The sequence below is a fragment of the Catharus ustulatus genome, chromosome 37, assembly GCF_009819885.2.
Source record: "Catharus ustulatus isolate bCatUst1 chromosome 37, bCatUst1.pri.v2, whole genome shotgun sequence".
NCBI lineage: Eukaryota > Metazoa > Chordata > Aves > Passeriformes > Turdidae > Catharus > Catharus ustulatus.
This window is the reverse complement of record NC_046257.1, coordinates 139,269-162,316: the sequence shown is the minus strand read 5'-3', so window position 1 is coordinate 162,316 and position 23,048 is coordinate 139,269. Positions and strand designations below refer to the sequence as shown.

The 23,048-nt window shown below is 60.1% G+C and overlaps 1 protein-coding gene across 1 annotated transcript; it reads right to left on the bottom strand.

The window, feature by feature from the left end:
- Positions 1 to 453: 453 nt before the first annotated feature.
- LOC117009888 (mucin-2-like) lies at positions 454 to 5,095 on the bottom strand. Its single transcript, XM_033084241.1, has 7 exons — positions 2,212 to 5,095; positions 1,897 to 2,085; positions 1,424 to 1,539; positions 1,267 to 1,325; positions 863 to 1,011; positions 700 to 756; positions 454 to 623 (listed from the first exon to the last, which is right to left on the bottom strand). The coding sequence occupies exons 1-7, from the start codon at positions 5,093 to 5,095 to the stop codon at positions 454 to 456; spliced, it is 3,624 nt and encodes a 1,207-aa protein (XP_032940132.1).
- Positions 5,096 to 23,048: the final 17,953 nt, after the last annotated feature.

Sequence of the window (23,048 nt, the reverse complement as noted above, 5' to 3'; positions counted from 1 at the left end):
CATAATGGTGGTCATGGTGGCCATGGTGGTCATGGAAGTGAGGTCATCATGGTCATGGTGGTCATGGTGGTCATGGTGGTCACATTGATGGGGTCATCATTGTCATGGGGGTCACAGTGGTGGGATTGTCATGGTGGTCATGGTGGCCATGGTGGTCACATTGATGGGGTCGTCATGGTGGTCATGGTGGTGGGATCGTCATGGTCATGGGGGTCACAGTGGTGGGATTGTCATGGTGGTCATGGTGGCCATGGCAGTGGGGTTGTTATGGTCATGGTGGTCACAGTGTCACGTTGACGGGGTCATCATGGTCACGGGGATCACAGGAGTGGGGTGCTCACAGTCGTGACATCACCACGAGGGTCACGATGGCGGGCAGATCGCGGCGATCCTGACCACGAGAGCCGTGGGATTTGGGGAGGGGGGACACCACCCATTTTGGGAGGCGGGTCCTTACTCGCAGTAGGGCCCCGCCCTGCTCAAGGAGCAGCTGCCGTAGGAGCTACACTTCAGGCAGTCGGAGTGGCGAGTGTCGCAGCGCGTGATGCAGAGGACGCCGTCCTCGGTCGGTAGATCCATGTAGAACTCTCGGAAGTCATTCTGGATGTAGGACTGGCACACATCTGTGGGTGGGGAACTCAGGTTTGGGGGTGCTCAGGTTTTTGGGAACACCCAAAACCCCCCATGGGCTTCACTTACTTACTACCACCTGTGGCACATTGATTTTGGTGGCGTCGGGGTTGAAGCAGAAAGAACCTGGCGTGGAGAGAGGACGGGTTGGTGGGCAACCCCGAGGCCGACCAGGACCAGCCAGGACCCCAAGCTGGCCGAGTCCAGCTGTGCTGACCCCGGGGTCACTCACAGTTGCTCCCTGTGCAGTTCTCGTCACATTCCCTTTGGCTTTTCAAAGCAGTGACGAGGTTGTCTGAGATGTTCTTCATCGTCTCGTTGACCTTGGTGGTGACAGGGACAGTCACGATGACCGTGTAGTTCACCACGATGCTGCCCTTGCTGCAAGAAGAAAGGGCAGAGTTTGGCTCTGGACCAAACTGGGACCAGTATGGGATGCCCAGTATGGAGGGACACCACGGTTACGCGGGGCTGGACCGTCCTAGAGGAGCCCTATGGACACAGTGCGGCTTTGGATGCTCCAAACTTGAAGGGAATCACCTCAAAGTGACCCCCATGGGTTCCTTCACCCCAAACCACCCCACAGGAGCACTGGAGAGGGGCAGGACCCTACCTGGGCCACCGGTGAGGACTCACCTCAGGCTTCTGATCTCCACACCTTGGTAGCCCGTGATATTCCCATAAATCTTCTTCATCTGGAAGACAAAGAGAAGAGATCCAAGCCTCCATCGCGGTCCCCATGCCCCTCAAGGGGCTGTCCCCAGGGTCACCCCTGGCATCGCTGAGCCCTGACCTGGTTCTGGAACCTTTCCACAAAGTTCTTGTAATATTCTGAGGATGGATCTTTGAGATTGTCATCAAATTTCTCGTCGATTTTGGCCTCCATCTCCACCGTCGTGTTCACCGTCACTTGGTCAAGCAGAGGAGACCCCATAAGGAGAGGACCCGGGTGTCCCCACCCCACCCCTGCTGGCCTTGGATAGCTTGGACCCACCATGGTGGCCCCAATCCCAGGTCAGTCTCCCCAGGGTGACCCCATTTCTTGGCTGGTCCCTCTGTGGTGACCCAAACTCATCCTGGGTTCAATCCCTCCATGGTGGCCCCATTGGTGGCCTCGTCCCCTGGCTGCACCCTCTGAGCTGGTCCCAGTCCCTCCATGGTGACCCCATTCCCAAGCCACACCCTCACAGAAGCCCCAACCCCCAGCTGACCACTCGTAGCCCAGGCCTGGTGGCCACCCCACGGCACCACGGGGCAGCTCCATACCGTTTTTGATCTCCACGCTGTTCTTGGGGGCCTCACACGTGGGCCCTTCGAAATCTGGGGTGCACTGGCAGACGCCATTGTCCCAGGTGCCATTATTTTTGCAGACGAGGTCTTGGCAGCGGTCACCTTGGAAGCCCCCGACACACGAGCACTTGCCATTCTCCCACGTGCCACCGTTCAAGCATGGATCTGGAAGAGGGAGCCAAGGACACAGGTGCTGTGACACAGAAAGCCCAGGAGCCGCCTGGAGAGCATGGGGGAGAGGTCAGGGAGAAGGGACGTGGCCATGGAGGGCCACCAGGGAGGGAGACTCACTTGTTGGGTCTGTGCTGGTGGTGATGGCCACGGTGGTAGTGGGGACAGTTGAGGTGGTTGTGGCGATGGGGGTCGAGGTGGTCACAGGGTCAATGGTCGTGGTGGTCATGGTGGTCGTGGTAGTCGTGGGGCTTGTGGGGGTCGTGGTGGTCGGGGGGGTCATGGTGGTCGTAGGGGTCGTGGGGGAGGTGGTCGTAGGGGTTGTGGGGGAGGTGGTCATTGTGGTCGTAGGGGTCGTGGGGGAGGTGGTCGTAGGGGTCGTGGGGGAGGTGGTCATTGTGGTCGTAGGGGTCGTGGGGGAGGTGGTCGTAGGGGTCGTGGGGGAGGTGGTCATTGTGGTCGTAGGGGTCGTGGGGGAGGTGGTCATTGTGGTCGTAGGGGTCGTGGGGGAGGTGGTCATTGTGGTCGTAGGGGTCGTGGGGGAGGTGGTCATTGTGGTCGTAGGAGTCGTGGGGGAGGTGGTCGTAGGGGTCGTGGGGGAGGTGGTCATTGTGGTCGTAGGGGTCGTGGGGGAGGTGGTCATTGTGGTCGTAGGGGTCGTGGGGGAGGTGGTCATTGTGGTCGTAGGGGTCGTGGGGGAGGTGGTCATTGTGGTCGTAGGGGTCGTGGGGGAGGTGGTCATTGTGGTCGTAGCGGTCGTGGGGGAGGTGGTCGTAGGGGTCGTGGGGGAGGTGGTCATTGTGGTCGTAGGGGTCGTGGGGGAGGTGGTCATTGTGGTCGTAGGGGTCGTGGGGGAGGTGGTCGTAGGGGTCGTGGGGGAGGTGGTCATTGTGGTCGTAGGGGTCGTGGGGGAGGTGGTCGTAGGGGTCGTAGGGGTCGTGGGGGAGGTGGTCATTGTGGTCGTAGGGGTCGTGGGGGAGGTGGTCATTGTGGTCGTAGGGGTCGTGGGGGAGGTGGTCATTGTGGTCGTAGGGGTCGTGGGGGAGGTGGTCGTAGGGGTCGTGGGGGAGGTGGTCATTGTGGTCGTAGGGGTCGTGGGGGAGGTGGTCGTAGGGGTCGTGGGGGAGGTGGTCATTGTGGTCGTAGGGGTCGTGGGGGAGGTGGTCGTAGGGGTCGTGGGGGAGGTGGTCATTGTGGTCGTAGGGGTCGTGGGGGAGGTGGTCATTGTGGTCGTAGGGGTCGTGGGGGAGGTGGTCGTAGGGGTCGTAGGGGAGGTGGTCATTGTGGTCGTAGGGGTCGTGGGGGAGGTGGTCATTGTGGTCGTAGGGGTCGTGGGGGAGGTGGTCATGGTGGTCGTAGGGGTCGTGGGGGAGGTGGTCATGGTGGTCGTAGGGGTCGTGGGGGAGGTGGTCGTAGGGGTCGTGGGGGAGGTGGTCATTGTGGTCGTAGGGGTCGTGGGGGAGGTGGTCATTGTGGTCGTAGGGGTCGTGGGGGAGGTGGTCATTGTGGTCGTAGGAGTCGTGGGGGAGGTGGTCGTAGGGGTCGTGGGGGAGGTGGTCATTGTGGTCGTAGGGGTCGTGGGGGAGGTGGTCATTGTGGTCGTAGGGGTCGTGGGGGAGGTGGTCATTGTGGTCGTAGGGGTCGTGGGGGAGGTGGTCATTGTGGTCGTAGGGGTCGTGGGGGAGGTGGTCATTGTGGTCGTAGCGGTCGTGGGGGAGGTGGTCGTAGGGGTCGTGGGGGAGGTGGTCATTGTGGTCGTAGGGGTCGTGGGGGAGGTGGTCATTGTGGTCGTAGGGGTCGTGGGGGAGGTGGTCGTAGGGGTCGTGGGGGAGGTGGTCATTGTGGTCGTAGGGGTCGTGGGGGAGGTGGTCGTAGGGGTCGTAGGGGTCGTGGGGGAGGTGGTCATTGTGGTCGTAGGGGTCGTGGGGGAGGTGGTCATTGTGGTCGTAGGGGTCGTGGGGGAGGTGGTCGTAGGGGTCGTGGGGGAGGTGGTCATTGTGGTCGTAGGGGTCGTGGGGGAGGTGGTCGTAGGGGTCGTGGGGGAGGTGGTCATTGTGGTCGTAGGGGTCGTGGGGGAGGTGGTCATTGTGGTCGTAGGGGTCGTGGGGGAGGTGGTCGTAGGGGTCGTAGGGGTCGTGGGGGAGGTGGTCATTGTGGTCGTAGGGGTCGTGGGGGAGGTGGTCATGGTGGTCGTAGGGGTCGTGGGGGAGGTGGTCATGGTGGTCGTAGGGGTCGTGGGGGAGGTGGTCATTGTGGTCGTAGGGGTCGTGGGGGAGGTGGTCATTGTGGTCGTAGGGGTCGTGGGGGAGGTGGTCACTGTGGTTGTAGGGGTCGTGGGGGAGGTGGTCATTGTGGTCGTAGGGGTCGTGGGGGAGGTGGTCATTGTGGTCGTAGGGGTTGTGGGGGAGGTGGTCGTAGGGGTCGTGGGGGAGGTGGTCATTGTGGTTGTAGGGGTCGTGGGGGAGGTGGTCATGGTTGTCGTAGGGGTCGTGGGGGAGGTGGTCATTGTGGTCGTAGGGGTCGTGGGGGAGGTGGTCATTGTGGTCGTAGGGGTCGTGGGGGAGGTGGTCGTAGGGGTCGTAGGGGAGGTGGTCATTGTGGTCGTAGGGGTCGTGGGGGAGGTGGTCACTGTGGTCGTAGGGGTCGTGGGGGAGGTGGTCGTAGGGGTCGTGGAGGAGGTGGTCATTGTGGTCGTAGGGGTCGTGGGGGAGGTGGTCATTGTGGTTGTAGGGGTCATGGGGGAGGTGGTCGTAGGGGTCGTAGGGGAGGTGGTCATTGTGGTCGTAGGGGTCGTGGGGGAGGTGGTCGTAGGGGTCGTGGAGGAGGTGGTTGTTGTGGTCGTAGGGGTCGTGGGGGAGGTGGTCATTGTGGTCGTAGGGGTCGTGGGGGAGGTGGTCATAGGGGTCGTGGGGGAGGTGGTCGTAGGGGTCGTGGGGGAGGTGATCATTGTGGTCGTAGGGGTTGTGGGGGAGGTGGTCGTAGGGGTCGTGGGGGAGGTGGTCATTATGGTCGTAGGGGTCGTGGGGGAGGTGGTCATTGTGGTCGTAGGGGTCGTGGGGGAGGTGGTTGTGGGGGTCGTGGGGGAGGTGGTCATTGTGGTCGTGGGGGTTGTGGGGGAGGTGGTCGTGGGGGTCGTGGGGGAGGTGTTCATTGTGGTCGTGGGGGAGGTGGTCGTTGTGGTCGTGGGGGTCGTGGTGGTCGTGGTGGTCGTTGTGGTCATTGTGGTCGTGGGGGAGGTGGTCGTTGTGGTCGTAGGGGAGGTGGTCGTTGTGGTCGTTGTGGTCGTGGGGGAGGTGGTCGTAGGGGTCGTGGGGGAGGTGGTCGTTGTGGTCGTTGTGGTCGTAGGGGTCGTAGGGGTCGTGGGGGAGGTGGTCATGGGGGTCGTGGGGGAGGTGGTCGTTTTGGTTGTAGGGGTCGTGGGGGAGGTGGTCGTGGTCGTCGTGGTTGTGGTGGTCGTGGTGGTTGTGGTGGTCGTGGGGGAGGTGGTCGTGTTGTTGCCTTCACCTGAGATCTCCGTGTTGTCTGCCACGGTTGCCTTCCCTGCTGGAGCAGAGGTGGCCACGTTAGGCCAGTAATGGCAATGGACACGCCCCTGCTGGTGGCCACGCCACCATCTCCCACAGGTCACCGACCTGCCCTAGCCGACGCCACCGACACCTCCCAACCCCCCTGGGCCACGAAATCCTGCACAGCCCCAAGGACAGAGACCCCCATAGAGACCCCCACCCCCTCAGAGCCCCCCACCCACAACTGACCCACATCCCCCCCAATCCCCACCCTTGTTTTTCCAATAACGCCCCAAGGATCCCAACGATCCTCAACCGGGTCACAACACCCCGCCATTGGATCCCAAAACCCAAAATCCACTGAACCCCCTCCTCAAATCTCCCTTGGATCCCCAAAGACCCTCACCCACCAACATACTACCAAAAAACCCGACCTTCCTTCTTCAGAGATTCCCCAAGGATTCCCAGTTGGGTCCCAAGGATTCCCAGTTGGGTCCCAGTGGGATCCCCAAGCCTTGTGACCCCAAGGATTCACTGACCACTTTAAAGAACCCTAAATCCACCCCTAAGACCCCTGAACCCCCTCCTCAAACCCACCCTGGGTCCCCAAAGACCCTCACCCACCAACATCCCCTCAAAAAACCCAACCTTGGTTCTTCAGAGATTCCCCAAGGATTCCCAGTTGGGTCCCAGCGGGATCCCAAAGCTCTGTGACCCCAAAATCCACTGACCACCTAAAGAGCCCTAAATCCACCCCAAAGACCCTCAAAACCCCCCAAGGACACCCCCAAAAAACCCTGGATCCCCCAAAAAAATCCCCATCCACAACATCCCCCCCAAAACACGACTTTGGTTCTCCAAAGCCAATCCCAAAACCCCAAATGGATCCTGAACCCACCAGTTGGGTCCCAAAGTCCCCTGGACCCTCCCCCAAAGACCCCTGGACTCCCAAAAATCCCCTGGACACCCCAAAGACCCCTGAACCTCCCCCCAAAGACCCCAACCCTCAACATCCCCCCCAAAACACGACCTTGGTTCTCCAAAAATTCCGCCAAGACTCCCAAGACCCTCAAGACCCCCAGTTGGGTCCCAAAGACCCCTGGGACACCCTAAAGACCCCTGAATCCCCTTCAAAGACCCCTGAACCCCCCCAAAGACCCCTGAACACCCCCAAAGATTCCTGAACCCCCCCAAAAACCCCCACCCACAACATTTCCCTCAAGACAGTCCCAAGATCCCAAATGGGTCCTGAACCCACAAGTTGGGCCCCAAAGACCCCCTGGACCCCCCCAAGGATCCCCTGAACCCCCCAAGGATCCCCTGAACCCCCCAAGGACCCCCTGAACCCCCCCAAGACCCCAATTTGTTGTTTGCTGCCCACCCCACACTGTTGGGACAATCCCGGTCCCACCCCATTGCCAAACTCGCGGTTCCGCCGTGGGGTGGGAGAAGGGGGTCCCCAGGTGCCACCAGGGCCACCAGGGCTGGAGCAGGGGTCCCCAGGTGCCACCAGGGCCACCAGGATTGGGGAGAGAGTCCCCAGGTGCCACCAGGGCTGAGGAGGGGATTCCCAGGGCCACCAGGGCCACCAGGGCTGGGGACGGGAATCCCCAGGTGCCACCAGGGCCACCAGGGCTGGGGAGGGGCTGCCCAGGTGCCACCAGGGCCACCAGGGATGAGGAGGGGAATCCCCAGTGCCACCAGAGCCATCAGGGCTGGACAGGGAAACCCCAGATGTCACCAGTGCCACCAGGGCTGGGGAGGGGCTGCCCAGGGCCACCAGGGCCACCAGGACTGGGGACGGGAATCCCCAGGTGCCACCCAGGCTGAGGATGGGGATGGGAATCCCCAGATGTCACCAGGGCCACCAGGGTTGGGGAGGGGCTGCCCAGGGCCACCAGGGCCACCAGGGCTGGGGAGGGGGCCCCAGTGTCAACAGGGCCATCAGGGCTGGGGACAGGAATCCCCAGGGGCCATCAGGGCCACCAGGACTGGGCAGGGAATCCCCAGGATCCCCAGGGCCACCAGGGTTGGGGAGGGGGTCCCCAGGTGCCACCAGGGCTGGGGAGGGGAATCCCCAGGGCCACCAGGGCTGGACAGGGAATCCCCAGATGTCACCAGGGCCACCAGGGCTGGGGACAGGAATCCCCAGGTGCCACCAGGGCCACCAGGGATGGGGACGGGAATCCCCAGATGTCACCAGGGACACCAGGGCTGGGGACAGGAATCCCCAGGTGCCACCAGGGCCACCAGGGATGAGGAGGGGGTCCCCAGGGTCCCCAGGTCCCACCTGTGATGAAGAGCAGGACGCAGAGGCAGAGCAGGGCCCGACTGCCCCACAGGCGCCGTCCCCCCATGGCAGAGCAGGGGGACAGAGGTGGCCACGAGGATCTGTCCCCAAGCGCGAGCGCGGCGGGAATGGGGACACGGGAGACACCTGGAGGGGACCTTTGGTCACAATAAAAGGGGTGGGAGGGGACGAAAGCGAAGCCGCAGGTGGCAGGAATGCGCTGACAGGTGCCACCGCCCTTTTCCCGGCACATGTCACGGCAAGGGACACCGGTGTCACCCTGGTGTCACTCTGGTGCCAGCTGGTGCCAAGCCCCGAGATCCAGGAGATTCCTCGGGGCACATCCTGGTGTCCCCAAGGGCGCGTCCTGATGTCACCAAGGGCGGGGTTGGGTGTGCCCAAGGCCACGTGCGGGTGCCAATGGGGGCACGGGGACAGGGACAGGGACAAGGGATGGGGCAGGGGACAAGGGGACAGGGACAGGGACAGGGAAGGGGACAGGTGACAAAGACAGGGACAGGGAAAGGGACAGGGACAGGGGACAAGGGGACAGGGACAGGGACAGGGACAGGGAAAGGGACAGGGGACAAGGGGACAGGGACAGGGAAAGGGACAGGGACAGGGACAGGGACAGGGGACAAGGACAGGGACAGGGGACAAAGGGACAGGGAGAGGGACAGGGATAGGGACAGGGACAGGGGACAAGGGACATGGTGGGACAGGGGATGGGGAGGTGGGGCATGAGTTGAGGACAAGGGACACGGGATGGGGACAGGGGACAAAGGACATGGGATGGGAACATTGGGTGAGGACAGGGGACAGGGGACAAGGGTCAGGACGTGGGACAGGGGACGGGAATGTGGGGTGAGGACAAGGGACAGGGTGGGACGCGGTTGGGGGACATGGGACAGGGGTTGGGGACATGGGAACTGGGGGGGACATGGGGCACGGATGTGGGGCACGGGGTCAGGGCGTGGGACAGGGGACAGGGACATGGGACAGGGGACAAGGACGTGATGGGACACGGATGTGGGGCACGGGGTCAGGACGTGGAACAGGGGACAAAGGGACATTTGACGAGGGATTTGCAATGTAGGACACGGGATTTGGGGACGTGGGATATGGGATTTGGGGACACAGAAGGGACACGGGATTGGGGGCACGGGATTTGGGGACACGGGATATGGGGACACGGGATTTGGGGACACAGAAGGGACACGGGATTTGGGGACACGGGATGGGGACACAGAAGGGACACGGGATGTGGGGACACGGGATTTGGGGACACAGGATTGGGGTCACGGGATTTGGGGACACCCCTGTGGGGTGACAGCGCTGGGGAGGGGGACAGGTTTGGGGTCTGGTGCAGGTTTTGGGGTGAATCCGTGTGGATTTGGGGTGAATCCATGACGATTTTGGGGTGAATCCCTTCATTTTTGGGGTGCAGCGAGGCTTTGGGGTGAATCCTGGGGATTTTTGGGGTGAATCCGTGTGGATTTGGGGTGGATCCCTTCATTTTTGGGGTGCAGCGAGGATTTGAGGTCAATCCGTGGGGATTTTGGGGTGAATTCGTGTGGATTTGGGATGAATCCGTGCAGTTTTTAGGATAAATCCGGGTGAATTCGTGCCTGTGGGAGTTTTTGGGGTGAATCCAGCTGGATTTGGGGTGGATCCATGGAGCTTTGGGATAAATCCCTTCATTTTTGGGGTGCAGTGAAGCTTTGGGGTGATCCATGCGGATTTTGGGGTGAATCAGGATGGATTTGGGATGGATCCGTGCGGTTTTTGGGGTGAATCCCTCCATTTTTGGGATGCAGTGAAGCTTTGGGGTGAATCCATGAGGATTTTTGGGGTGAATCCGGATGGATTTGGGATAAATCCCTTCATTTTTGGGGTGCAGTGAAGCTTTGGGGTGATCCATGCGGATTTTGGGGTGAATCAGGATGGATTTGGGATGGATCCGTGCGGTTTTTGGGGTGAATCCCTCCATTTTTGGGATGCAGTGAAGCTTTGGGGTGAATCCATGTGGATTTTGGGGTGAATCCATGCAGATTTAGGGGGGATCTGTGCAGTTTTTGGGGTGGATCCGAGCAGTTTTTAGGATAAATCCCAGTGAATTTGTGTCTGTGGAAGTTTTTGAGGTGAATCCTTTCATTTTTGGGGTGAATCCGGACGGATTTGGGGTGGACCCGGATGGATTTTGGGATGAATCCCTTCATTTTTGGGGTGTAGCGAGGCTTTGGGGTGAATCCAGGGGATTTTTGAGGTGGACCCGTGCGGATTTTGGGTGAATCCACGCGGATTTGGGGGTGAATCCGTATGGATTTGGGATGAATCCCTTCATTTTTGGGGTGCAGCGAGGCTTTGGGGTGAATCCATGAGGATTTTGGGGTGAATTCGTGTGAATTTGGGGTGAATCCGTGCAGTTTTTTGGGATAAATCCCAGCGGATTTGTGCCTGTGGAAGTTTTTGGGGTGAATCCATGAGGATTTGGAATGAATCCCTTCACTTTTGGGGCGCAGTGACCTTTTGGGGTTATTCCTGTCCCGTTTTTGGGGTGAATCCGGATGGATTTGGGGGTGAATCCGTGTGGATTTGGGATAAATCCCTTAATTTTTGGGATTCAGTGAAGCTTTGAGGTGAATCCATGCGGATTTTGGGATAAATCCCAGTGAATTTGTGCCTGTGGAAGTTTTTGGGGTGAATCCTTGCGGATTTTTGGGATGAATCTCTTCATTTTGGAGGCGCAATGACCTTTTGGGGTTATTCCTGTCCCGTTTTTGGGGTGAATCCGTGAGGATTTGGGGTGAATCCCTTCATTTTTGAGGTGCAGTGACCTTTTGGGGATTATTCCTGTCCCGTTTTTGGGGTGAATCCGTATGGATTTGGGTTGAATCCCTTCATTTTTGAGGTGCAGTGACCTTTTGGGGATTATTCCTGTCCCGTTTTTGGGGTGAATCACCAGGAATTTGGGAATTTAGGATGAGTTGGATGCGACACCCCCTCCCCTGTCCCCGGGGACCCCGCAGGAAGGAGCCCAGACCCGGCTGAGTCACCCCAAAATGAGTCAGCCCGGGGGGGCGGGGGGGATCTGGAGTCCTGGGTGGGGGTTTGGGGGGTCCTGGGTGGAGTTTGGGGGGTCCCGGGGGGGATTTGGGGTCCTGGGTGGGGTTTTGGGGGGTCCCAGGGGGGATTTTGGGGTCCCGGGGCGGATTTTGGGGTCCTGGATGGGGTTTGGGGGGTCCTTGAGGGGGATTTTGGGGTGACCCGGGGGGAATTTGGGGTCTTGGGTGAGGTTTTGGGGCGTCCCAGGGGGGATTTTGGGGTCGTGGGGGAGGTTTGGGGGGTCCCTGAAGGGGTTTGGGGGGTCCCGGGGGGATTTTGGGGGGTCCTGGGTGGGGATTTTGGGTCCTGGGAGAGGATTTGGGGGGTCCCTGAAGGGGTTTGGGGGGTCCCGAGGAGGATTTGAGGGGTCCTGGGTGGAGTTTGGGGTGACGCGGGGGGAATTTGGGGTCCTGGGAGGGGATTTTGGGGTCCTGGGAGGAGTTTGAGGGGTCCCTGAAGGGATTTGGGGGTCCTGGGAGGGGATTTTGGGGTGACCCGGGGGGAATTTGGGGTCCTTGAGAGGATTTGGGGGAAATTTGGGGGTACTGGGTGAATTTGGGGGGTCCTGAGGGGGATTTTGGGGTCCTGGGAAGGGATTTGGGGGTCCTGAGTGGGGATTTTGGGGGGTCCCTGAAGGGGTTTGGGGGGTCCCGGGGGGGGAATTTTGGGTCCTGGGTGGGAATTTGGGGGTCCCGAGGGGGGATTTTGGGGATTTTGGGGAAATTTTGGGGTCCTGGGTGAATTTGGGGGGGTCCCAGGGGGATTTTTGGGTGCTGGTCAGGGGGATTCTGGACTTTTGGAGGAATTTGGGGTGCGAATCTGATTTTTTTTTTTTTAATAAATCTGCATTTTGGCGATAATTCTGTATTTTTAGGGAAATTTTGTGGTGTCTGATTTTTTTATTTTGTTTTTTGGAGGTTCTGAATTTTTGGGGTGATTTTGGGCTAATTCTGGATTTTTAGGGAAATTTTGTGGTGTCTGATTTTTTTATTTTGTTTTTTGGAGGTTCTGAATTTTTGGGGCGATTTTGGGCTAATCCTGGATTTTTAGGGGAATTTTGGGATGTCTGATTTTTAAATTTTATTTTATTTTTTTAGGTTCTGAATTTTTGGGGTGATTTTGGGCTAATTCTGGATTTTTGGGTTAATTCTGGATTTTTTAGGGGAATTTTGGGATGTCTGATTATTTTAATTTTATTTTATTTTTGGAGGTTCTGAATTTTTGGGGCGATTTTGGGCTAATTCTGGATTTTTGGGCTAATTCTGGATTTTTTAGGGGAATTTTGGGGTGTCTGATTATTTTAATTTTATTTTATTTTTGGAGGTTCTGAATTTTTGGGGCGATTTTCGGCTAATTCTGAATTTTTGGGATAATTCTGGTTTTTTCTATAATTCTGGATTTTTACAGAAATTTTGGGGGGGGAGAATCTGATTTTTTTAATTTTTTTTTTTTTTTTTTTTTTTTTTTTTTAGGTTCTGAATTTTTGGGGCGATTTTGGATAATTCCGATTTTTTTTTTTAGATAATTCCGGATTTTCACAGAAATTTTGGGGGTGGTCCCGCCTCCCCCCACGGTGACGTCACCGGGGGTGTCCCCGTGTCCCCCCCCCTTTGTCCCAGACGCGTCCCCGCCCCCACGCTGAATAATCGCTGCTATTTTGGGTGGAAAAGCGGCGATTTTGGGTTCCTGAGGAAATTCCTCTCCTTTGACTCCTCCAGCGCGCCCCCGCCATGGCCAAGTTTGGGCAAAAAAAATGGGAAAAAGGGAAAAAAACGGCGCCGGGGGAAAAAGTTAATTTTAAAAAGGGGAAAAAATGGTGCTGGGGGAAAAAATTTATTTTAAAGAAAGGGGGAAAAAAGGGAAAAAAAAGTTGTTGGGGGGGAAATTTAATTTTAAAAAAATAAAAGGAAAAAGGGGGAAAAAGGGGGAAAAATCAATTAAAAAAAAAAAAAGGAAAAAAGGTGTCGGGGGGGAAAATTAATTTTAAAAAAATAAAAGGAAAAAGAGGGAAAAAGGGGAAAGAATGAAAGAATTAATTTTAAAAAAAGGTGCTGGGGGGGGAAATTAATTTAAAAATAAAAGGGAAAAAGGGGAAAAAATTAATTTTAAAAAAAGGGAAATAAGGGGAAAAAAGGCGCCAGGGGAAAAAATTAATTTAAAAAAAAAAGAAAAGAAGGGAAAAAAGGTGCCGGGGAAAAAAAAATTTAAAAAAAAAGGGAAAAATGGTGCTGGGGGAGAAAATTAATTAAAAAGTAAAAGGGAAAAAGTGGAAATAATTAATAAAAAAGTAAAAAGGGAAAAATGGGGTAAGGGAGAAAAAAATAATTTTTTTAAAAAAAGAACAAAATGGTGCTGGGGGGAAAATTGATTTTAAAATAAAAGGGAAGTAGGGGGAGAAATTAATTTTTAAAAAAGGGAAAAAAGGCGCCGGGGGGAAAATTAATTTAAAAGGGAAAAAGGGAAAAAAAATTAATTAAAAAAAGGATAAAAGGGAAAAATGGGGGCCAGGGGAAAAAATTAATTTAAAAAAGGGAAAATAAAGGTGTTGGGGGGGAAAATTAATTTTAAAATAAAAGGTGCTAGGGGGAAAATTAATTTTTTCGAAAGAGAAAAAAGGCAGAAAAGGGGAAAAAATTAATTTTAAAACGGGAAAAAAAATGGTGCTGGGGGGAGAATTAATTTTAAAATAAAAGGGAAATAAAGGGGAAAAATTAATTAAAAAAAAAGCGGGGGGGGTGGGGGGGTGGGGGGGATCGTGGGGAGGGGGTTGCGGGGGGAGCGTGGGGGGGGAGCGTGGGGGGGGTGGTGGGAGGGGGAGTGGGGGGTCGCGTGGGGGGTCGCGTGGGGGGGGAGTGGGGGGGTCGTGGGGGGGGTCGTGGGGGGGGAGCGTGGGGGGGGAGTGGGGGGGTCGTGGGGGGGGGAGCGTGGTGGGGGGAGTGGGGGGAAGCGTGGGGGGGTCGCGGGGGGGGAGCGTGGGGGGGGGAGCGTGGGGGAAGTGTGGGGGGGTCGTGGGGAGGGGAGCGTGGGGGGGGTCGTGGGGAGGGGAGTGTGGGGGGGGTCGTGGAGGGGGAGTGGGGGGGGTCGTGGGGGGGTCGCGGGGGGGGTCGCGTGGAGGGGGGTCGCGGCGGGGGGAGTGGGGGGGAGTGGGGGGGGTCGAAGGGGGGGGAGCGTGGGGGGGGAGCGTGGGGGGGGGTCGTGGAGGGGGAGTGGGGGGGTCGCGGGGGGGGGAGCGTGGGGGGGGTCGTGGAGGGGGAGTGGGGGGTCGCGTGGGGGGGAGCGTGGGGGGGTCACGCGTGGGTGGGGGGGGTGTGGGGGGGAGGGGTCGTGTGGGGGTGGGGGGGTCACGTGGGGGGGTTCACGCTTGGGGGGGGGTCTCCCGTGGGGAGGGGGGCTCGTGGCGGGTGGGGGATCGCGTGGGGGGGGGAGAATCGCGTGGGGGGGAGCGTGGAAAATCTCGCGAGAAAAAAATCTCGCTTGTAAAAAGTCTCGCGTGGAAAAATCTCGCGTGGAAAAAAATTTCGTTTGTAAAAAATCTCGCGTGGAAAATCTCGCTTGTAAAAAATCTCGGGTGGAAAATCTCGCGAGAAAAAAATCTCGTTTGTAAAAAATCTCGCGTGGAAAATCTCGCGAGAAAAAAATCTCGCTTGTAAAAAATCTCGCGTGGAAAATCTCGCGAGAAAAAAATTTCGTTTGTAAAAAATCTCGCGTGGAAAATCTCGCGAGAAAAAAATCTCGCTTGTAAAAAATCTCGCGTGGAAAATCTCGCTTGTAAAAAATCTCGCTTGTAAAAAATCTCGCGTGGAAAATCTCGCGAGAAAAAAATCTCGCTTGTAAAAAATCTCGCGTGGAAAATCTCGCGAGAAAAAAATTTCGTTTGTAAAAAATCTCGCGTGGAAAATCTCGCGAGAAAAAAATCTCGCTTGTAAAAAATCTCGCGTGGAAAATCTCGCGTGGAAAAAACTCGCGTGGAAAAATCTCGCGTGGAAAAATCTCGCGTGGAAAAAACTCGCGTGGAAAAAACTCGCGTGGAAAAATCTCGCGTGGAAAAAACACGCGTGGAAAAATCTCGCGTGGAAAAAACACGCGTGAAAAAATCTCGCGTGGAAAAATCACGCGTGGAAAAAACACGCGTGGAAAAATCTCGCGTGGAAAATCTCGCGTGGAAAAATCTCGCGTGGAAAAAACACGCGTGGAAAAAACACGCGTGGAAAAATCTCGCGTGGAAAAATCTCGCGTGGAAAAAACACGCGTGGAAAAATCTCGCGTGGAAAAATCTCGCGTGGAAAAATCTCGCGTGGAAAAAAACACGCGTGGAAAAATCTCGCGTGGAAAAATCTCGCGTGGAAAAAACACGCGTGGAAAAATCTCGCGTGGAAAAAAATCGCGTGGAAAAACACGCGTGGAAAAAACACGCGTGGGAAAAATCTCGCCTGGGAAAATCTCGCGTGGGTGTGGTAAAATCTCGCGTGGAAAAATCTCGAGTGGGGGAGGGTCTCCCGTGGGGGGGGTCACGCGTGGGGGGAATCGTGGGGGGGGGGCGTGGGGGGGGTGGGGGTCGCGTGGGGGGGGGGGTCGTGGGGTGATGTCACACGTGGGGGGGGCGTGGGGGGGTCTCGGGAGGGGGAGTGGGGGGGCGTGGGGGGGGGTCACGCGTGGGGGGGCTCTCGTACGGGGTGGTCTCGCGTGGGGGGGTCACATGTGGGGGGGTCACACGTGGGGGGGGGTCACACGTGGGGGGTCACACGTGGGGGGAGTGACACATGGGGGTTCACACATGGGGGGGTCACACGTGGGGGGGTCACACCTGGGGGGTCACACGTGGGGGGGGTCACACGTGGGGGGGGTCACATGTGGGGGGGTCACATGTGGGGGGTCACACATGGGGGGGGTCACCCGTGGGGGGGTCACACATGGGGGGGGTCACATGTGGGGGGTCACACGTGGGGGGGTCACACATGGGTGGTCACACATGGGGGGTCACACGTGGGGGGGGTCACACGTGGGGGGGTCACACGTGGGGGGTCACATGTGGGGGGTCACACGTGGGATGGTCACACTTGGGGGGTCACACGTGGGGGGTTCACACGTGGGGGGTCACACGTGGGGGGGTCACACGTGGGTGTCATACGGGGGGGGACACACATGGGGGTCATACAGGGGGGGGGTCACACGTGGGGGTCATACATGGGGGGGGTCACACGTGGGTGGTCACTCGTAGGGGTCACACATGGGGGTCACACGTGGGGGGGTCACACATGGGGGGGTCACACGTGGGGGGGTCACATATGGGGGGGTCACACGTGGGGGGGTCACACGTGGGGGGGTCACACGTGGGGGGGTCACACATGGGGGTCACACGTGGGGGGGTCACATATGGGGGGGTCACACGTGGGGGGGTCACACGTGGGGGGGTCACACGTGGGGGGGTCACACATGGGGGGTCACACGTGGGGGGGGTCACACGTGGGGGGTCACACGTGGGGGGGGTCACACATGGGGGGTCACACGTGGGGGGGTTCACACGTGGGGGGGTCACACGTGGGATGGTCACACATGGGGGGGTCACACGTGGGGGGTCACACGTGGGGGGGTCACACATGGGGGGGTCACACATGGGGGGGTCACACATGGGGGTTCACACGTGGGGGGGTCACACGTGGGGGGGTCACACATGGGGGGTCACACGTGGGGGGTCACACGTGGGGGGTCACACATGGGGGGTCACACGTGGGGGGTCACATGGGGGGGGTCACATGGGGGGGGTCACACGTGGGGGGCGGGGCTCGCGTGGGGGCGGAGCCGCCCCTCCAGAGGGGGTTTGTGGAGTTCTATTCCCCTCCCCCCCCGCTCTGTCCCCGATGTCCCCACACCGATGTCCCCACAGCGATGTCCCCACAGCGATGTCCCCACAGTGTCACCGCAGCGCCACCACGTCACCCCGCAGGAAGGGGCCCTGGCGTCACACGGGGGGGACATGGGGACACGGGGGGGACATGGGGACACTCAGGGGACAGCGGGGAGGGGACATGGGGGGGACACGCGGGACACGGGGACACGCAGGGGACGTGGGAAAGGACATGAGGACACCCCAGGGACATGGTGGGGACACGGGGGGGACATGGGGACACGGGGGGGACATGGGGACACTCAGAGGACAGCAGGGAGGGGACACGGGGGAGACGTGGGGACACCCTGGGGACGTGGGAAAGGACATGGGAACACCCCGGGGACACGGAGAGGTGGCACGGGGGGGACATGGAGGATGTGGGGACACCCTGGGGACACGGGGGACACGGGGGGGGGACACGGGGGACACGGGGGACACGGGAGGGACAGAGAGGACACTCAGGGGACACCCTGGGGACATCGGGGGGGAACACGGGGACACCGGGGGGGGACAGAGGGACACTGGAGACACCGGGGGGGACCCTGGGGACACCGGGCGGGACACTGAGAGACATTTGGGGACACCGGGGGGGTCACAGGGGGGTCACGGAGGGGTCACGGTGACACCAGGGGGGGTCACGGAGGGGTCACGGGACGGGACAGGCGACACGCGCCGGTGGTGACGTCACAGGGGGACCCCGGTGGAATTCCCCCCCCCTCCCTTTGTTCCCCCCCCCCCCCCTCCCCCGCCCCGCCCTTTAAAGGGAGCTTGGGAGCGGGGCGGGTCCAGAGCGGGAACGGGGCCGGAACGGGACCAGGAACGGGACAGTGAGAGAGGTACGGGGACAGCGGGACCGGGACCGGGACCGGGACAGCGGGAACGGGACCGGGACAGTGAGAGCGGGACCGGGACCGGGACAGTGGGAACGGGACCGGGACAGTGAGAGCGGGACCGAGATAGTGGGAACGGGACAGTGAGAACGGTACCAGGACAGTGAGAGCGGGACTGGGATAGTGGGAACGGGACCGGGACCGGGGCGGGTCCAGAGCCGGGACCGGGACAGGGAACGGGACCGGGACAGTCCGAGCGGGACCGGGCCGGGTCCAGAGCCGGGAACGGGAACGGGACCGGGACCGGGACAGTGAGAACGGGACTGGGATAGTGGGAACGGGACCGGGACAGTGAGAGCGGGACAGCGAGAACGGTACAGGGACAGCGAGACCGGGAATGGGACAGTGAGAGCGGGATCAGGATAGTGAGAGCGGCACCGGGATAGTGGGACCGGGACCGGGACAGTGGGAACGGGACCAGGACCGGGGCGGGTCCAGAGCCGGGACCGGGACAGGGAACGGCACCGGGACAGTGAGAACGGGACCGGGACAGTGCGAGCGGGACCGGGGCAGGTCCAGAACCGGGAATGGGACAGTGGGAACAGGACCGGGATAGTGAGAGTGGTACGGGGACAGTGGGAACGGGACCGGGACAGTGAGAGCGGGACAGCGAGAACGTTACGAGGACAGCGGGACCGGGAATGGGACCGGGACAGTGAGAGCGGGACCGGGACAGTGAGAGCGGGACCGGGACAGTGGGAACAGGACTGGGATCAGGACAGTGAGAACGGGACCGGGACAGCGGGACCGGGAACGGGACAGTGAGAGCAGCACCGGGACGGTGGGAACGGGACCAGGACCGGGGCGGGTCCAGAGCCGGGAACGGGACAGTGAGAACGGGACCGGGACAGTGAGAGTGGGACCGGGATAGTGGGAACGAGATCGGGACAGTGAGAACGGGACAGTGAAAGCGGGACCGGGGCGCGTCCAGAGTCGGGACCAGGACAGTGGGAGCGGGACCGGGACAGTGAGAACGGTACCGGAACCAGGACAGTGAGAACGGGACCGGGGCGGGTCCAGAGCCGGGACCGGGACTGGGAACGGGACCGGGGCAGTGAGAGCGGGACCAGGACTGTGGGAACGGGACCGGGGCAGTGAGAGCGGGACCAGGACTGTGGGAACGGGACCGGGGCAGTGAGAGCGGGACAGTGAAAGCGGGACCAGGACAATGAGAGCGGGACCGGGGCGGGTCCAGAGCCGGGACCGGGACAGTGAGAGCGGGACCAGGACAGCGGGATCGGGACTGGGACAGTGAGAGCGGTACCGGAACCAGGACAGTGAGAACGGGACCGGGGCGGGTCCAGAGCCGGGACCGGCACCGGGAACGGGACCGGGGCAGTGAGAGCGGGACCAGGACTGTGGGAACGGGACCGGGACAGTGAGAGCGGGACAGTGAAAGCGGGACCAGGACAATGAGAGCGGGACCGGGGCGGGTCCAGAGCCGGGACCGGGACAGTGAGAGCGGGACCAGGACAGCGGGACCGGGACTGGGACAGTGAGAACGGTACCGGAACCAGGACAGTGAGAGCGGGACCGGGGCAGGTCCAGAGCTGGGACCGGCACCGGGACCGGGACAGCGGGACCGGGACCGGGAACGGGACAATGGGAACGGGACCGGGACAGTGAGAGCGGAACCGGGATAGTGGGAACCGCACCGGGACCAGGACAGTGAGAGCGGCACCGGGGCGGGTCCAGAGCCGGGACCGGAACAGTGAGAACGGGACCGCGGGAACGGGAACGGGACCAGGACAGTGAGAGCGGGACCGGGATCAGGACAGTGAGAACGGGACCGGGACGGGTCCAGAACCGGGAATGGGACAGTGGGAACGGGACCGGGATAGTGAGAGCGGTACGGGGACAGTGGGAACGGGACCGGGACCGGGACCGGGGCGGGTCCAGAGCCGGGACCGGGACAGGGAGCGGCACCGGGACAGTGGGAACGGGACCGGGACAGTGAGAGCGGGACCGGGATCAGGACAGTGAGAGCGGTACGGGGACAGTGGGAACGGGACCGGGACAGTGAGAGCGGGACAGCGAGAACGTTACGAGGACAGCGGGACCGGGAATGGGACCGGGACAGTGAGAGCGGGACCGGGACAGTGGGAACAGGACTGGGATCAGGACAGTGAGAACGGGACCGGGACAGCGGGACCGGGAATGGGACAGTGAGAGCAGCACCGGGACGGTGGGAACGGGACCGGGACCGGGGCGGGTCCAGAGCCGGGAACGGGACAGTGAGAACGGGACCGGGACAGTGAGAGTGGGACCGGGATAGTGGGAACGAGATCGGGACAGTGAGAACGGGACAGTGAAAGCGGGACCGGGGCGGGTCCAGAGCCGGGAGCGGCACCGGGACAGTGAGAGCGGGACAGAGGGAGCGGGACCGGGACCAGGACAGTGAGAACGGGACCGGGGCGGGTCCAGAGCCGGGAACGGGACAGTGAGAACGGGACCGGGACAGTGAGAGTGGGACCGGGATAGTGGGAACGAGATCGGGACAGTGAGAACGGGACAGTGAAAGCGGGACCGGGGCGGGTCCAGAGCCGGGAGCGGCACCGGGACAGTGAGAACGGGACAGTGAGAGTGGGACCGGGACCGGGGCGCGTCCAGAGTCGGGACCAGGACAGTGGGAGCGGGACCGGGACAGTGAGAGCGGGACGGGGACAGTGGGAGCGGGACCGGGACAGTGAGAGCGGGACAGAGGGAGTGGGACCGGGACAGTGAGAACGGGACCGGGGCGGGTCCAGAGCCGGGACCGGGACAGTGAGAGCGGGACCGGGACTGGGACAATGAGAATGGTACCGGAACCAGGACAGTGAGAACGGGACCGGGGCGGGTCCAGAGCCGGGACCGGCACCGGGAACGGGACCGGGACAGTGAGAGCGGGACCAGGACTGTGGAAACGGGACCGGGACAGTGAGAGCGGGACAGTGAGAGCGGGACCAGGACAGCGGGACCGGGACTGGGACAGTGAGAACGGTACCGGAACCAGGACAGTGAGAACGGGACCGGGGCAGGTCCAGAGCCGGGACCGGGACAGTGAGAGCGGGACCAGAACTTTGGGATCTGGATCAGGACATCGGGACCAGGATCAGGACATCAGGATCAGAACATTGGGATCGGGATTAAAACACCGGGAACGACACCGGGATCAGTACCGGGACACCGGAACTGAACCCAGAACTGATTGTGGGACAGCAGAACCGGGAGTGAGAGCGGAGAGAGGTGAGGGGAAAACGGGACTGGGACTGGGATGGGACTGGGATGGGACTGGGACTGGGATTGAACTGGGATTGGGATTGGACTGGGATGGGACTGGGACTGGGACTGGGATGGGACTGGGATTGGACTGGGATTGGGATGGGACTGGGATGTGACTGGGACTGGGACTGGGACTGGGATGGGACTGGGATTGGGACTGGGATGGGACTGGGATTGGGATTGGGACTGGGATTGGACTGGGATGGGATTGGGATTGGGACTGGGACTGGGATTGGGATTGGGACTGGGATTGGACTGGGACTGGGACTGGGACTGGGATTGGACTGGGATTGGGACTGGGACTGGGATTGGACTGGGACTGGGATTGGACTGGGACTGGGACTGGGATTGGGATTGGACTGGGACTGGGACTGGGACTGGAATTGGGACTGGGACTGGGATTGGACTGGGATCAGCACTGGGATTGGACTGGGACTGAGATTGGGACTGGGATTGGGTTTAGGATCAGGATTGGAACTGGGCTGACACCAGAACTGGGATTAGAATCGAGACTGGGTTTAGGATTGGAGTTGTCCCCAGTGTCCCCAATGTCCCCTCAATGTCCCCAAATGTCCCCAATGTCCCCAATCCCCCCAATGTCCCCAATCCTCCCAACATCCCCTCAATGTCCCCAATGTCCCCAACATCCCCTGAACGTCCCCACTGTCCCCAACATCCCCATGTCCCTCCAGGATGTGTGTGTCCCCACTGTCTCCAATCCCCCCAACATCCCCTCAATGTCCCCAACACCCCCATGTCCCTCCAGGATGCGCGTGTCCCCGCTGTCCCCGCTGTCCCTGCTGGCCCTGGTGGCCCTGGCGGGCTCGGGGACGCCAGCCCCGGGCCGGGTGTCGCAGCTGGTGACAGATTTCGGGCTGAGGCTGTTCCGGGCGGCGGTGGCACCTCGAGGTGACACCAACGTCGTGTTCGCCCCCTACGGGGCCACCTCGGTGCTGCTGGCCCTGCAGGTGGCCACGGCGGGGACGAGCCGGCGACAGCTGGAGGCGGCCACGGGTGTCAACATCGATGGTGAGGGGACAGCGACACGGGGGGGGCTTTGGGGTCATTGTCGCCATTTGGGGACACTTTGGGGACATTGTCCCCATTGGGGGATTTGGGGTCATTGTCGCCATTTAGGGGACATTTTGGGGTCACTGTCCCCATTGGGGTGGGATATTTGAGGTCCTTGTCCTCACTCGGGGGGGATTTGATGTCCCCAGATGTCCCTAAATATCCCCCAATGTCCCCAGATGTCCTCAAACTCCCCAATCCCCCACAATGTCCCCAATCCCCCACAATGTCCCCAATCCCCTCGTTGTCCCCAATGTCCCCAATGTGCTCAGCATCCCCAGTGTCTCCAATGTCCCCATAATGTCCCCAATATCCCCTCTGTCCCCCAATGTCCCCCCAATGTCCCCACTGTCCCTAATCCCCCAATGTCCCCAAATGTCCCCAATCCCTCCAATGTCCCTAGATGTCCCCAATGTCCCCTCACTGTCCCCAATGTCCCTGATGTCCCCTCACTGTCCCCAATGTCCCTGATGTCCCCTCAGCGTCCCCGATGTCCTCAATCCCCCACAATATCCCTAGATGTCCCCAATCCCCTCGTTGTCCCCAATCCCCCAATGTCCCCAATCCCCCATAATGTCCCCACTGTCCCCACTGCCCCCATGTCCCCAAATCCCCCCAATGTCCCCTCTGTCCCCCAATGTCCCCTCACTGTCCCCACTGTCCCCAATCCCCCCATTGTCCCCACTGTCCCTAATGTCCTCACAATGTCCCCAATCCCCCATAATGTCCCCAATGTCCCCAATGTCCCCAATGTCCCCACTGTCCCCAATGTCCCCAGATGTCCCCAATCCCCGGAATGTCCCCAATCCCTCCAATGTCCCCAATGTCCCCACTGTCCCCAATGTCCCCAGATGTCCCAAATCCCCGGAATGTCCCCAATCCCTCCAATGTCCCCAATGTCCCCCAATGTCCCAAATCCCCCCAATGTCCCCAATGTCCCCAATCCC

What these genes read in the sequence shown, in the direction of transcription:
- LOC117009888 (XM_033084241.1), bottom strand. Translation starts at nt 5,095, where the DNA reads ATGACCACCTCCCCCACGACCCCTACGACCACCTCCCCCACAACCCCT. An exon ending in CAGCGTGGAGATCAAAAACG is followed by an intron (nt 1,540 to 1,896) that starts GTATGGAGCTGC and finishes TGCTTGACCAAG; the next exon opens with TGACGGTGAACACGACGGTG. An exon ending in GAACTGCACAGGGAGCAACT is followed by an intron (nt 757 to 862) that starts GTGAGTGACCCC and finishes TCTCCACGCCAG; the next exon opens with GTTCTTTCTGCTTCAACCCC.